The 12,078-nt window shown below is 45.7% G+C and overlaps 2 protein-coding genes across 3 annotated transcripts; one reads left to right on the forward strand and one right to left on the reverse strand.

Annotated features, from left to right (window-relative positions):
- The first annotated feature begins 3,018 nt into the window (after positions 1–3,018).
- sync (syncoilin, intermediate filament protein) lies at positions 3,019–6,831 on the forward strand. Its single transcript, XM_079175768.1, has 6 exons — positions 3,019–3,102; positions 4,106–5,650; positions 5,729–5,943; positions 6,089–6,296; positions 6,380–6,504; positions 6,586–6,831. The coding sequence occupies exons 2-6, from the start codon at positions 4,172–4,174 to the stop codon at positions 6,638–6,640; spliced, it is 2,082 nt and encodes a 693-aa protein (XP_079031894.1). The 5' UTR covers positions 3,019–3,102; positions 4,106–4,171; the 3' UTR covers positions 6,641–6,831.
- A 310-nt stretch (positions 6,832–7,141) lies between these two features.
- On the reverse strand, positions 7,142–11,846 carry rbbp4 (retinoblastoma binding protein 4). Of its 2 annotated transcripts, none has more exons than XM_079176217.1 (12): positions 11,662–11,846; positions 10,938–11,085; positions 10,701–10,846; positions 10,147–10,320; positions 9,863–9,981; positions 9,562–9,722; positions 9,326–9,452; positions 9,133–9,210; positions 8,795–8,871; positions 8,583–8,640; positions 8,380–8,490; positions 7,142–8,007 (listed from the first exon to the last, which is right to left on the reverse strand). In XM_079176217.1, the coding sequence occupies exons 1-12, from the start codon at positions 11,675–11,677 to the stop codon at positions 7,945–7,947; spliced, it is 1,278 nt and encodes a 425-aa protein (XP_079032343.1). In that variant the 5' UTR covers positions 11,678–11,846; the 3' UTR covers positions 7,142–7,944. The 2 variants fall into 2 exon arrangements, with proteins under 2 accessions (XP_079032343.1, XP_079032342.1); XM_079176216.1 differs by having other exon boundaries at positions 10,938–11,088.
- Between the last annotated feature and the right edge of the window lie 232 nt (positions 11,847–12,078).

The raw sequence follows: 12,078 nt of genomic DNA on the forward strand, positions 1-12,078 counted from the left end.
CGCAACTGATTTAGTGTGCTGACTCACTTCATTGATTTTTTTACTGTAAAGCGAATAGATCAGCAGTCCAAGAGCATCAGCCGTGTTATGAACTTTTGAACATGTATCAGTGTATAAACATACTTAAATGCTGATGAAACTTAAAACTCCTGTTCACTGAATGTTTTGGGGGGTGGTCACAGATGCATTGTTTATGTTTCATGATGTGTTTTCTTTTGGCACTTTTGGACATTTCAGATTTTGTAGTATTGCTCCTTTAAATGTTTTTTAGTGCAGCCTACCATCTGAAATGTAATGCATCTATGAGAAACATGTGGCCGCAACTATTTTGGCTGTACATGCAGGCTGGTGGGTCATACTTTAGGTCATGCACAACCATTTTTTTTTTTGTCTGGAAAAAATACACTGAAAAACTGTGACCACTGGATTAAATCATGTTCTAATTAAAACACATGTTCAGCTACTGCACAAGTGTAACTGCAACGGTTTGTTTCGGTGTTAGATCTGCGTTGTTTTCTATGTTATTTTGCTCATATTCAGCACCAATGTCTTTGACTTTAATCACATAAGGAAATAATCTCAAATCCCTGAGCACCAAATGTGGTGAGACCACCGACATTGAATAACACCGTGAGTGTAACCAGAGTGGAGCCACCCATAAAGACGCTTTCAGATGAAACGCACGTGTTCCTTTATGCAAACTGCTTTTGAAAAAATGTTTTCAGAGCAAACAATAGACCAAATGCATATTTTGTTTTGAATGAGATATGCACTATGAAGATGCACTTAATGTCAACACACAAGTGTTGGAATATACACTAAAACAGATGATCAAGGAACAGATTTTGGTAAATAATACGTTGCATACTCTTCTGTATCGCAGTACAATTTTGAGCCAAGAGACATTGTGCTGCCGGCCCTGAAAGGCAAAAAAAGGTTTGAAATTTGAACAATACGAATGTAACCTTTTGAGTTCAGCTTTTGTTTCAGCTGTCTGTGAGACTGATTAAAGGATGGAAAGAGAAGAAGAACAGGAGGAAGGGGAGGACACACTGACAGGATGTTCTGGTGAGTTCGGGCAGTCCTGCAGATTGGAGCAGACAGAAACAGAGCATATGGCCTATCTCAGCGGGACATTCAGTCCTCGACCACAACGCCCCCTTACATATTTGTTTCCCCCCTTGTCTGACTCCACACCCACACACACTGATGATCTTTCCGTCCTCCGCGAAGGGAAATGAGAGAAAAGAGACCGAAAAGATGATGATTTTGTGTGGAGGTCAAGGGAAGAAAAGTCTCAAAGTCTCTCCAAGTCCCAGTGGCCCCAGTGGTCGTGTGCATCAGCTCAACAGGTTTGAACAGCGTGTTGAAACAGTAAATCCCTCAACATAACTCAATGTGAATCACCATCTCGCTCCCAAAGCCGAGACTCGCCAAAACACAGAGTCACAGCGGCCAACAAGAGCGGATTAGATCAACATTACATCTTTCCTTGAGCACGAGTGACGCGATCTTGTCATTGCCAGCGCTGAATCTCAAAGGAATCATCATTATTTTATAGGGTGTTAACTGCAAATAAAAGTATATTTAGTAAAAAAAAGGATCTTGTAAATACTCTGAAGTGGGATTTGTGGTGAATTAATCTCAGACCTTTTTGTTCATTACACAGACAGGCGTCCATCGTTCTCTTTCTAGCTTCATGTCTCTTTGTAAAGCAGGAATTAGCCTTCAATAACATTGAGAAAATAACAAGATAGACAAAAAGAGTGTGAAAGGTCATCCACCTCAGTAAAGTAACAATGTGTAATGTCTGTAGTGTAATATTTCCTTTTATGTATAAGACGAGTCAAAATTAAACTATGAGGCCATCTAGTGGTGTCTGACTGTTATACGTGTTCTTATGTAACGTGTGTGTACTGAAAGGTAGGAAATATGAAAATGAACTATAACCCATAAAAGGGATGTCACATGAATGATGAACTAAAATAAAGTCTGTTTTGGGGGTAAAAATACAAAAAAAAACATTTAGTATTTGCAGCTCAAGTGACAGGTCACATGAGGAGTCTTTCCACCGCTCTGTCTTTCTCAATATTTCTACGTCGGCCACATCTTCTCATGTCTTTTACAGGCCTGTCTCGACCCCTCTGCCCTCTCCTCAGACTACACGAGACCACCTGTGCTCCATTGTCGGGGTCACAAGTTTAGGTTGAAAACCAATCCTCCCCGTGGGAAGCGGCCAGAAAAGTGAGGGGTGCTATTTAAAGACGCCTCGATAATGAGGAGGTGCGGGGGGAATCTGGAGCCATGTTCTCTTTCATGATACACACACACACACACACACACACACACACACACACAGACACACACACACACACACACACACACCATAAACCCTTCACACACCTGTCTAAAGCCATAATAAACACATCCAGCTGTATCTGGCATTGTAGACACCTTCTGCTGCGGACCTTACCAAAATAATAAAAACATTCATCCAGTGAATTATCTAATGTTCTAACGCAGTTTTAACTTCAGTTTAATCTGTAAACACTGTGGTTTTTATTTAAATATGACAGATTACTTTTTGTATAGTAAGAAAATGTCACTTGATTAAGGAAAATGCAAGTTCTCTGAGAATAAAGACAACTCTCAGGGAGGTTGTTGTGAAGTCCTTTTGTATCTTCCAACAAATATAAAATTATACAAGCAGGTTATAAACCACATTTGGCAACCAGGTGTTCAGCACAATTCTTAGAGGTCCATTTTGGCAAATCCTTTATGTCTCTTGGGTGGAAACAGCCGGCCGCGGCTCCTCTTTCTGCCTGGCCCAGTGTTTATTAATATATGTAAACAGAATCGAGGTAGCCATGGTCACACATAGCAGCACACTGAGAGAGAGAGAGAATGAGAGAGAGAGAGAGAGAGAGAGAGAGAGAGAGAGAGAGAGGGAGGAGGAGAGGAGGCTGGGTCAACTGTCTAAGTTTGTCTGCACACACTTCTCCCGCTCACTCTTTGCTTTGTTGCTGGAACCTCAACTCATTTCTAACGGCTCCATCCTGAGGACAACGCGTGAGGGCAGAAGAACCAACCGGACGTATATCAGTAAGTGCAATTCAACATTTCACGTTTGTGTATTTCATTCAATTTGAATGGAAACCGCTGAAGAAAATCCAAACACTAACCCTGCATGCCTGCTCCCAAGAGTCGACTTCCAAATAAACAGCTTGCTCAATCGCAAATCAGGAAGCTTAGAAGACATTTTTGTAAAAGAAGAAGACAACAAGCGTTCAGAATGCCGTCTTTGTGTGGTGGAGGTCTGAAGGAATGTGACTTGTGCCCAAAGCCTGGCCTTGCAGCAAGACAGCTGGTGAGTGTCATGTCTTCCCTTTAGTCAGCCATGCATAAAGTACAACACTATCCAGTCCTGTAGGTTTTTACCACTCAACATTATTTTTTCATGATCTGACCTTATTTAACACAAACGATAGAGCTCGGCGAGGAAACAGCAGCTATGAAATGAAATGTCACACTTGTCTTCCTCGCCCGTTCTACATTACGAATCGCTGTCAGTATGACAGTATCGGGTCAATTTGATCAATTTACTCTCTTGGAGTCTCTGGACAGTCTTGACTAACACCTCATAGGGTGTAATTACAGCTCCATTATTCACCAGGGGGAGAGTGCATATGCCCATCCATCAGCACAATGACATGTTCGGATAATCTGCTCTAATCTGTTCATAATGCCACTTCAGACGACAGCCTTTTGTACGTGTTTATCTACATAGAGTCGCTGTGTTCTGCATGAGTGGACTTGTTTGAGGTGTGGTCTGATCATTGCCAAGCGGCCGGTCAGTTGGTCTCTGTGGCATCTAAGCCACGCCGGACAGCTGCTTGTAGTATATTATCTGCCCCCTTTGCCCAGCTACATGTGCTAATGACATCTGCATACCTCACACGGGCGTAGGGGCAAAATATTAACCCAGCTCGTCTGTCGACATTTCATCAGCGCAGGGCCGAGTATTTGTGACATGCAACACACCTGCCAACGACTACAGCCGTCATGTTGAATAGGCTGTCTAACGTATTCATGTGCTTTTGTCAAGGGATGAGACGGCCGTAAAAAAGGAGACTTCTACAACGGAGGTGGATACAAGAGTTCGGCTGAACCAATGGAGGACGACAGCGTTTCATCTGGGTTCGAGCCTCTCTTCATCAAAGAGGAGGATGTGGATCCGGACAGAACCCTCGCGACGCGATCTGGACTCACCTTCAAGGGAACGCAGCTGAATCAATCGGTTTTAATCAAGCCATACTTACAGGAGATGGATGAGTTACTGAAAGGCTGTGAGGAGCTCATTGGTGTCCCTTTCGGCTCTCGCTTCTCAGCGAGTTACAATGAAACGAGCTCGACTACATCAACTCGTAGCCACAGCAAAGAGGAAGACACATCGGAGAGCTATGGAGAAACAAGCGTTTCTCCCCAAGCGTATCTTTCCACGAGCTACATGGACACGCACATGGATGGGGCTGAAACTGAGGAGCAGCCGGCACAAGGCCGGTCACAAATCTCGGGCACCATCGGTAGCAGGCGTGGAGTAACCTCAGTAGCTACTCGCCAAAAGGAGATGCCTCTCACTTCGGCGGGAAACCAACTGAGTGACACCATGGTGGAGTACGAGGGTCAGCTCCTGGGGATGCTGGCCATGCTGGAGAGCTCTATGGAAGAGTCTGGGATGGACTATGAGCCCCAAGGCTGCGCTCCAGATGCAAGCCAGGAGTACGTACACATCAGTAAGTATCCTCGTCTTAACAGGGGTGCAACACTGGTGCCAGTTGAGCAAGGGAGCTCGATGACGTTGGAGACCCAGCCAATGCAATTTGAGTCCTGGGCTGGTCGGCGTGCAGGGGGAGAGAAAGCCTCCGGGGAGAGCAGACATGAGGAAACAGTGGGTTCAGCAACAAACGGAGGCCTGCAGAATCATTTCTCGATGAAGGCACTGGAATGGCAAGACCGTGGGGTTCTTGATCCTCTGTTTGGGTTTTCAGGGCCATCGATGCCATTAGATAGCAGAGAAAATGATCCGATGTGCTGTGAGGCGACAAAGACGGGATATTTTTCGACGAAGGAAGACACGTGCACGAAAGGAGACGTAACTGGGATTGAAGTAGACGACGCCGAAGAGCTCAGGATGGACACCATTGATCTGGAATCTGGCATGAATGATTTAGGCGCGCTCGGGTGTCAGATGGAGGAGTGCATAGAGGAGGTACAGCGGTTGGAGAGGAGGAGGAAGGAGCTGCTGACGGAGGTGCTGGAGTTGAGAGGGACTAAAGACAGAGGGGAGTCAGCGGGGAGCAATGATGAGGAAGAGGAGCAACTTGACAGCAAAGTGGTAGAGCTGATGAACACATTCAAGAGGGAGGAAGAGGGGAGAAGAGAGGAGAGGAAGAAAGAGATTCAGGGCTTAAGGGAGGAGAGACAGGAGGAGGAGAGGATGCTGTGGAAGGTGAACCTGGAGAGACAGGGGCTGCACGAGGAGCTCAGAAGGCTGAAGAGGAGGCTGTTCGCCGTGGCCAGGGACTGCGCTCACAACCAGGCCGCCCTGAAAACCCAGCACCGCGAGGTGGAGGTGCTGAGGAGAGAGGAGGTAAGAAACACCTCAAGAAACATTGTTATCTGTGCATTTCAGAGGAAACCTCGATCATAGAAATCCCTGTTCCTCCAGGAGAAGCTGCAGTCGCTGGTGCTCCAGCTGACAGAAGAGGGCTCCCGGCTCAGGGCGGCTCAGCAGCAACAGCTCTCAGACCTACAAGCAGCGCTTCAGGCCCAGACCTCCAGTCAGACCTCCAGCACCCAGGATGAGCTGACCGAGTGCAGGAGGCACTCCTGTGGAGACGTCCAGCAGTATCTGCAGGGTGGGCTGAAAGCGCTGGAGGACAGGTGCTGTAAAGTTGTTCAAAGTATTCATTTGGGCTTGATCATTATTCATCATGTTTTTCATTTCCCTGTCTCTTTAAACACAGACCTTTAGTGTCTGATTACATGTATGTTTCCTCATTAAACTGTAAATGGTTGTCCTGGCCAGGTACGAACCCATCTTGCTCACACTGCTGAAGAGAAGGGAGGCAACAGCCGGAGCGCTGCTGAAAGCCAAAGAGCAGGCCCGGGAGCTGAAGGCCCAGCTGAGACCCCTAAAGGAGGAGATCCAAAGGCTGAACCTCCAGAGGGCGTGTCTGGAGGAGAAGCTGAAACTAATTCACTTTCAACGGAGAGAGGACATGGGGCAGTATAAGGTGAGCAAGGTGGAGTCTTAGGAAGTAGAAGAGATGTCCCTTGACCCTTGACCCAAAGCACTAAAGCTGTGGCCGTGTTACAGGCGACAGTGTGCTTTCTGGAGGACAGCAGCAGAGAGCTGAAGACAGAGTTAAAGATCCAGAAGAGAAAAACCAAAGAGATAGAGGAGCTGAGAGACAGCCTAAACAAACAACTACTCCTCTACAGGTAAGACTTGTTCATGAATACTCTGAATCAGACTTGAATCCTGGAGGGGGAAACGCTCTAATTCAAACGTGTTTCTTACAGGGCTGCCATCGAGGAGCATAACAAGTCTGACGACGATGACGAGGAGGAAACATGATCGAATGTTCTTGATCTAAAAAAAAAAAAACAGAGTTCTGTGATCATTATTTTTTTATCTGCAACATAGTAAACGCCACTTTTCAATGAATGCACTTTACACACATTGAGACACGCTGTTGTCTATTTTTTTAGAGCAGTCGCTGCAGCTCGTAGAAAGGTTTCTGTTATGAATAAAGGCTTTTGTGATCGCTGTAATCCGAGTGCGACTGACGAGTTAATGTCTCCGCGTGACGAGCCGAGAGGGGTTCATGTGCTTATAAGGGCAACACGGCTGAAGGACCAAACAGTGGGACACGGAGTAACGAGTTCGTTAAAGGCACCAAGTCATCACACCGGGCACATGAAAAGGTTCACGAGGCACGACCGACTCTTTCACTAAGAGGATTATTTTTAGGATTGTTTAAAAATACTCCAACGCTTCGCAAGGCGCTGATCTTATTAATGAAACATGCAAGTAACACATTCATGTTGAGGAATGTCAAACAAGCGGAGGCCAAAGACCAATGAAACACATTTTATTAAGAATGCACTCACTGTACAATTACAAAATATTGAACATAGAAAAAGTTCAACCACTAATCTATAACACGACAAATGATTAATGTAGGACTAAGATGAGGGAAGGTGGGACCACAAAGGGACATTTAAAACTTTCTTTTTTTATGTATTTTTTGTAATTTCATTGAGGAGCAGATGGTGTGAAAATCTGAACAATTAGGTGACTGAAGCAGGGAGATGATGAGACGTCTTTAGGACCGTAAGCTAGCCTGACAACAAACTGTCAGAGTCACTACGCTGTGCATCTAGTCAAAAAACTGGACTGCATTTCACTTAAAACATGATTCTTTTTTCCTGCAACATATCCAACATGTGCAGAGGCAGCTGTTCACACTCAGCTCATCGTTGTGAATTATCACTTGTTGTTGTGATCACCATCTCAGGTTCTTAAAAAAAGCATTTCATTCATTATTGAAAATGTATTCGCTAAAACATGTCCGTGTACGAGGGAGAGCCAATTTAATTACAAAAATATATATTTTATACGCAGTGCGGGGGAAAAAACACGAGTGAGATTCTTCAGGAAATAAGTTACTCAGTTAAAGGAGAGCTCTTCACTGTGAGTATTCAAAAAAAACGGCTGACATGATTATTCTCTTTCTTGTATTTACAGTGATTTACAGCGTACGGTGTCCCACGGGAAAAGTAGAGCGAAAGGAACGTGGGAGGAAGTAGCTGCATGGAAGTACAGGAGATCGCAGATTGTGATGAGGTTGTTGGTTGAGACGCACGGCAGGAAAAGAGTTACGCCGTGGCCTCGGGGTCTGTCGAACCCTCGGGGTCTTCATCGTTGTAGATGTTCTCAGCCTGAAAAAAGAGAATCGGCGTCAATCATTCAGCTGCACACTGTCAGGTTGATATGTAATGATGAGTCGGAGGCATTTTGTGAGTCTGTGACAACAAGAGGAAGATAAACTGTGGAGCTTTCAAAGAGCCAAATGTTCCAAAAACAAGTTTCACTGCTGGGTTTTCTGACATCTATCACAGTAGAGTGTTAGAAGTTTTAGTAGCATTAAAAGAAAGTATTACAAAGTGATGAAAACACACAACTGAGTTAGTACACTTAACATTCCTTCTATGTTGTCTTTGAGGGAAAATACTTCCCTCTGACAAGGAATCACGTTCCCTGCCTGTCCGTCGCTAACATGCGTTCATAAATTGCCGCCTCAGCAGTCTTACCATTTGCCAGACTTGCATAATGTTGTCTTCAGACACCGAGCAGATGACCCAGGGCTCGTTGGGATTCCAGGAGAAGTCGGAGATCTTAGCGGTGTGGCCTCCATGGATGAACTAGAAGATAGAAGAAAAGACGCCATTTTCGTTATTACGACACAAGCTGATGTTTCCACTAATAGAGAATCTCAACTTCCAATGAGACCCACCAGAAGCTCGGGTGGGCCGTCCTCTGCATCTTCGGGTGACTGCTCCTCTCCGATTTTACTACAAAAACAAGAAGAAAGAAGAGTTGTATGACTGACCCCACATGTCCACACCGGCTAGAACGGCGGAGGATGATCTCTGGCAACAACAATGCACCCTGAACGCAACACAGTTACATTCAGGGGACACTGGGAGAAGATGTTGAGTTGCTTACCTGAGGTCCCAGACGTTGAGGCGGCGGTCTGTTCCGCTGGACGCCAGTATGGTCTCATTATGAGGTGACCACTGAACCTGGAACAGACAGAGGAGTCAAACTAGGTACAACACTGAAACTCTCCTCACAAAGACTTTACCAGCAACATTCATCTCGGTGTCCAGCGTTGATTATTCGGATATATAATAACTTTACCGGCTTGTCTGAGAACTCAACTTAAAATTGCTTCATTGTGAGCCAAATTAATCAACCGCCTTTAAACTGATTCTACAGATTTGTACCCGAGACATCCTGCTGTCCTTGTTTCAATAAAATGCCATGAGTGATAAATATCATACCTGGAAGATCTCGTCCTTGTGTGACTCGAAGGAATGCAGCTTCAGTTTCAAGTTTCTTAAGTCCCAAAGAGCCACAGTCTGAAGCGAGAGAGAGGGAGAGATATTACACAAAGCTGCCTGATTTTATTACTAAACAGCGACAATATAATCAGTAAAATGCAGAGGATTAAGGTGTGGTGGCATATTGCATTACCTTGTCTGCAGAGCCGGATGCGAGGATGAACTCGCTGTACGGGTTGAATGACAAACAGTTGACCTCTGCCGTGTGAGCGTCGACTGCGTGGCTGGGTTTAGACGTGTTGTTCGAACGAGTGTCCCAACTGAGGGGGAAAATGACAAAACGTTCGTGGACTGTGAAGACGCAAGGTCACAAAACATTTGAACTATTTCATCTGCTCGTCAGATTTGACTCGTCATCGAGCGTCTTACATCATGAGCTTCTGGTCGTCGGCTACGGATCCAAAGAGCGACTCGTGAAGCAAGTGCCAGGAGACGTCTTCCACCACGGCAGTGTGGCCGGTGAAGATGGTCTTCGCCTCTACTATCTTCCCTTCCTTCGGCACGGCACTTATGTCCCACAGACAGATTGTCTGCAGATTAGAAAAAATGAAGAGTTAAAAACCCATTCATATTTCAGACACCGTATCTGAACACGCTATAATTCCATGAGAGGCCGCGTGAGTTTATTGTTAGTTTGAATACAAACAATGAAATCGGACTTTTCACTCACATGGTCGTCTGACGCACTGAGGAGAGAGCCGGACAGATTTGGGTTCCAGGAGAGACCGTAGCCTTCCTTCTGGTGGCCTCTGAGACGCAGATCGGGGTGACACTCTCCCGAGGCATCCACTGTCAACGAAAATATGGCACATCGTCCATTTCATTCACCGCAATAAACCAAGCCGGTACGCAGTAATGATGATGATGATGTTAAACAAAATACAACTAGCCTACTTAACTTTCCAAAGAACAAACATTAAGCAGTGTCTTGTGCTGTGTGTGTGTAGGATCTACCTGGCTTGGAGGGGTGCTTGGTGTAGTCAAACACCAGCACTTCTGAGGTGGGGGTCTTGGTGGCGATGATGCAGGGGTTCTGGGGCATGTAGCGAGCACGGTTCACCTCTCCTTCGTGGTTGATCTTGATTTCTATCTCGATCTTGCCACTCACTGAGCCGAAGCCTCCGAACTCTGTCGGGAAATACGAGGAAATGTGTTTAAAGAGACAAAAAAAACAGACGTTTGTGGCTACTGGCAATTAATTTCGGAGCACGGTGTTTAAAAAGGTACAATTCACCCCTGCATAACAATGCAATAACCTGGTGGTCACTCATACCAAAGGAAACTATCTTACTTGACATGCAACAATCACATTTTATGCTCGCTGAGGTGTGGATGTGCAGTGCCTAATAAAAACTCCCTTTTCACTAAAAGGCTTCAGAATCTAACTATCATTTCATTCAGTATTATCGCACCACATCAACCTGGTTACACGATTAGTCATCTACACGTTAGCCGTCTCCTTAAAGCACATTGGGGCATACTATAAACATACGGTGCAGGTCTCCCACCTCCTTTTTCGCTGTCATAATGTGAGGCCTCAAACTGGGCGTCATCGTTGGGCAGCTGAACGCTGGCGATGACCAGGTGGTTCTGCTCATCGGATGTGTGAGTGCCCAACACCAGCCGGTGCACGCTGTAATCCTTCCCCTCTGGCCTGGTAAGGAAGAACAGAAAAAGTGTTTTATAATTAATGTCGTTCACACTTGAGTGCTTGTTGGTATGTGTGTGAAAATGACTGAGTGTACCTGGAGACGTCGGGCAGCCACTGGGCGGTGAGGCTGGGCCACTCTAGAGCGTGGGTCATCACCAAGTCATACAGGAAGGGAGTGTTCTTCTTCCAGATCTTGTACTCCTCGTTTATCACCCTCTCCTCCACCGCATCATCAAATGCTCCTGCTGAGAGAGGACACACTGTGTAATACATGAGTACTGACAATGTTGTGGAGGCATCATTCATCAGACATTTACAACACCAGTGTAGGTTAATATTAAGGAAACTGACAATGTACCTCAGTGATCATCAATGCATTAAAGATAATGAAATGGCACATATATGTGTACGGTTGTCTCTGCAGACGACAAACACGACTCAAAGTCCTAATTGTTCAATATGTACCAGTATGGGAGTACAGAACTACATCCCCGTTAGCTTAACATGCTAACATCATTATGCTCTTGCTAGTGTTAACATACGTTACTTATTGTGACGCTGAATGTGTCGCGCTGCAGCCTCAATTGCAGTTAGGTGGTAATGTTATAGAGTAAACAACAACAACTGGTGTGAAAACAAGAACTGTGACCTGAAATCGAGGTTGTTACAGTGTACACACACACATAAAATGCACCCGGCTTTTGTTATTGTCGGCTCTGGCAGCTAACGTTAGCTGCTACCCAAGCTAGCCAGGTAGCTAACGCTAGCAAAGATATGTCAGATAAACACTGACCACGTTAAAAAGCCTTTAGCCTCACCTTCCTTGTCCGCCATTGCAGATATAAGTCGCTGATAGTCCACAGAGAATTGAGGATACTAATTGAGATGCGGAGCCCAAATACCCTTATCTCAGATCCTCCACTCGTGCGCCAGCAGACCCCCTGGTGCTGTTAAAAGGCACACAGTGAAAGACGCTAAGCTAACAGCTAGCTAGGTTGTGAGAGACGTGGGAAGCATTCGCGCGCTCTGTCTGAAGAGGGAGGGGCCACAGGGCCGTCCTCCCACAAGTCATTGCGCAGCAGCTGCTGTGCTCGTACTGACCAGCAGATGGCAGCAGGAGGTCGTGGGCAGATGGCAGCGTGATGCTTCTTCTTTTTTTTGCTTCTTCGTTTATTGGCGGTTGGCAAACAATTAATTGGTGCATTACCGCCACCAGCTGGTATGGAGAGTGGATC

Source organism: Pholis gunnellus (assembly GCF_910591455.1).
Source record: "Pholis gunnellus genome assembly, chromosome: 16".
Lineage (NCBI taxonomy): Eukaryota > Metazoa > Chordata > Actinopteri > Perciformes > Pholidae > Pholis > Pholis gunnellus.

Bases quoted from the DNA above. Each gene is read 5' to 3' on its own strand.
- sync (XM_079175768.1), top strand. From the start codon at position 4,172: ATGGAGGACGACAGCGTTTCATCTGGGTTCGAGCCTCTCTTCATCAAA. The intron at 5,651-5,728 runs GTAAGAAACACC...CTGTTCCTCCAG, and splicing joins AGGTGCTGAGGAGAGAGGAG to GAGAAGCTGCAGTCGCTGGT. The intron at 5,944-6,088 runs GTGCTGTAAAGT...TGTCCTGGCCAG, and splicing joins CTGAAAGCGCTGGAGGACAG to GTACGAACCCATCTTGCTCA.
- rbbp4 (XM_079176216.1), bottom strand. The intron at 10,847-10,937 runs GTACACTCAGTC...CTTCCTTACCAG, and splicing joins TGGCTGCCCGACGTCTCCAG to GCCAGAGGGGAAGGATTACA. The intron at 10,321-10,700 runs GTGGGAGACCTG...ATTTCCCGACAG, and splicing joins TTATGACAGCGAAAAAGGAG to AGTTCGGAGGCTTCGGCTCA.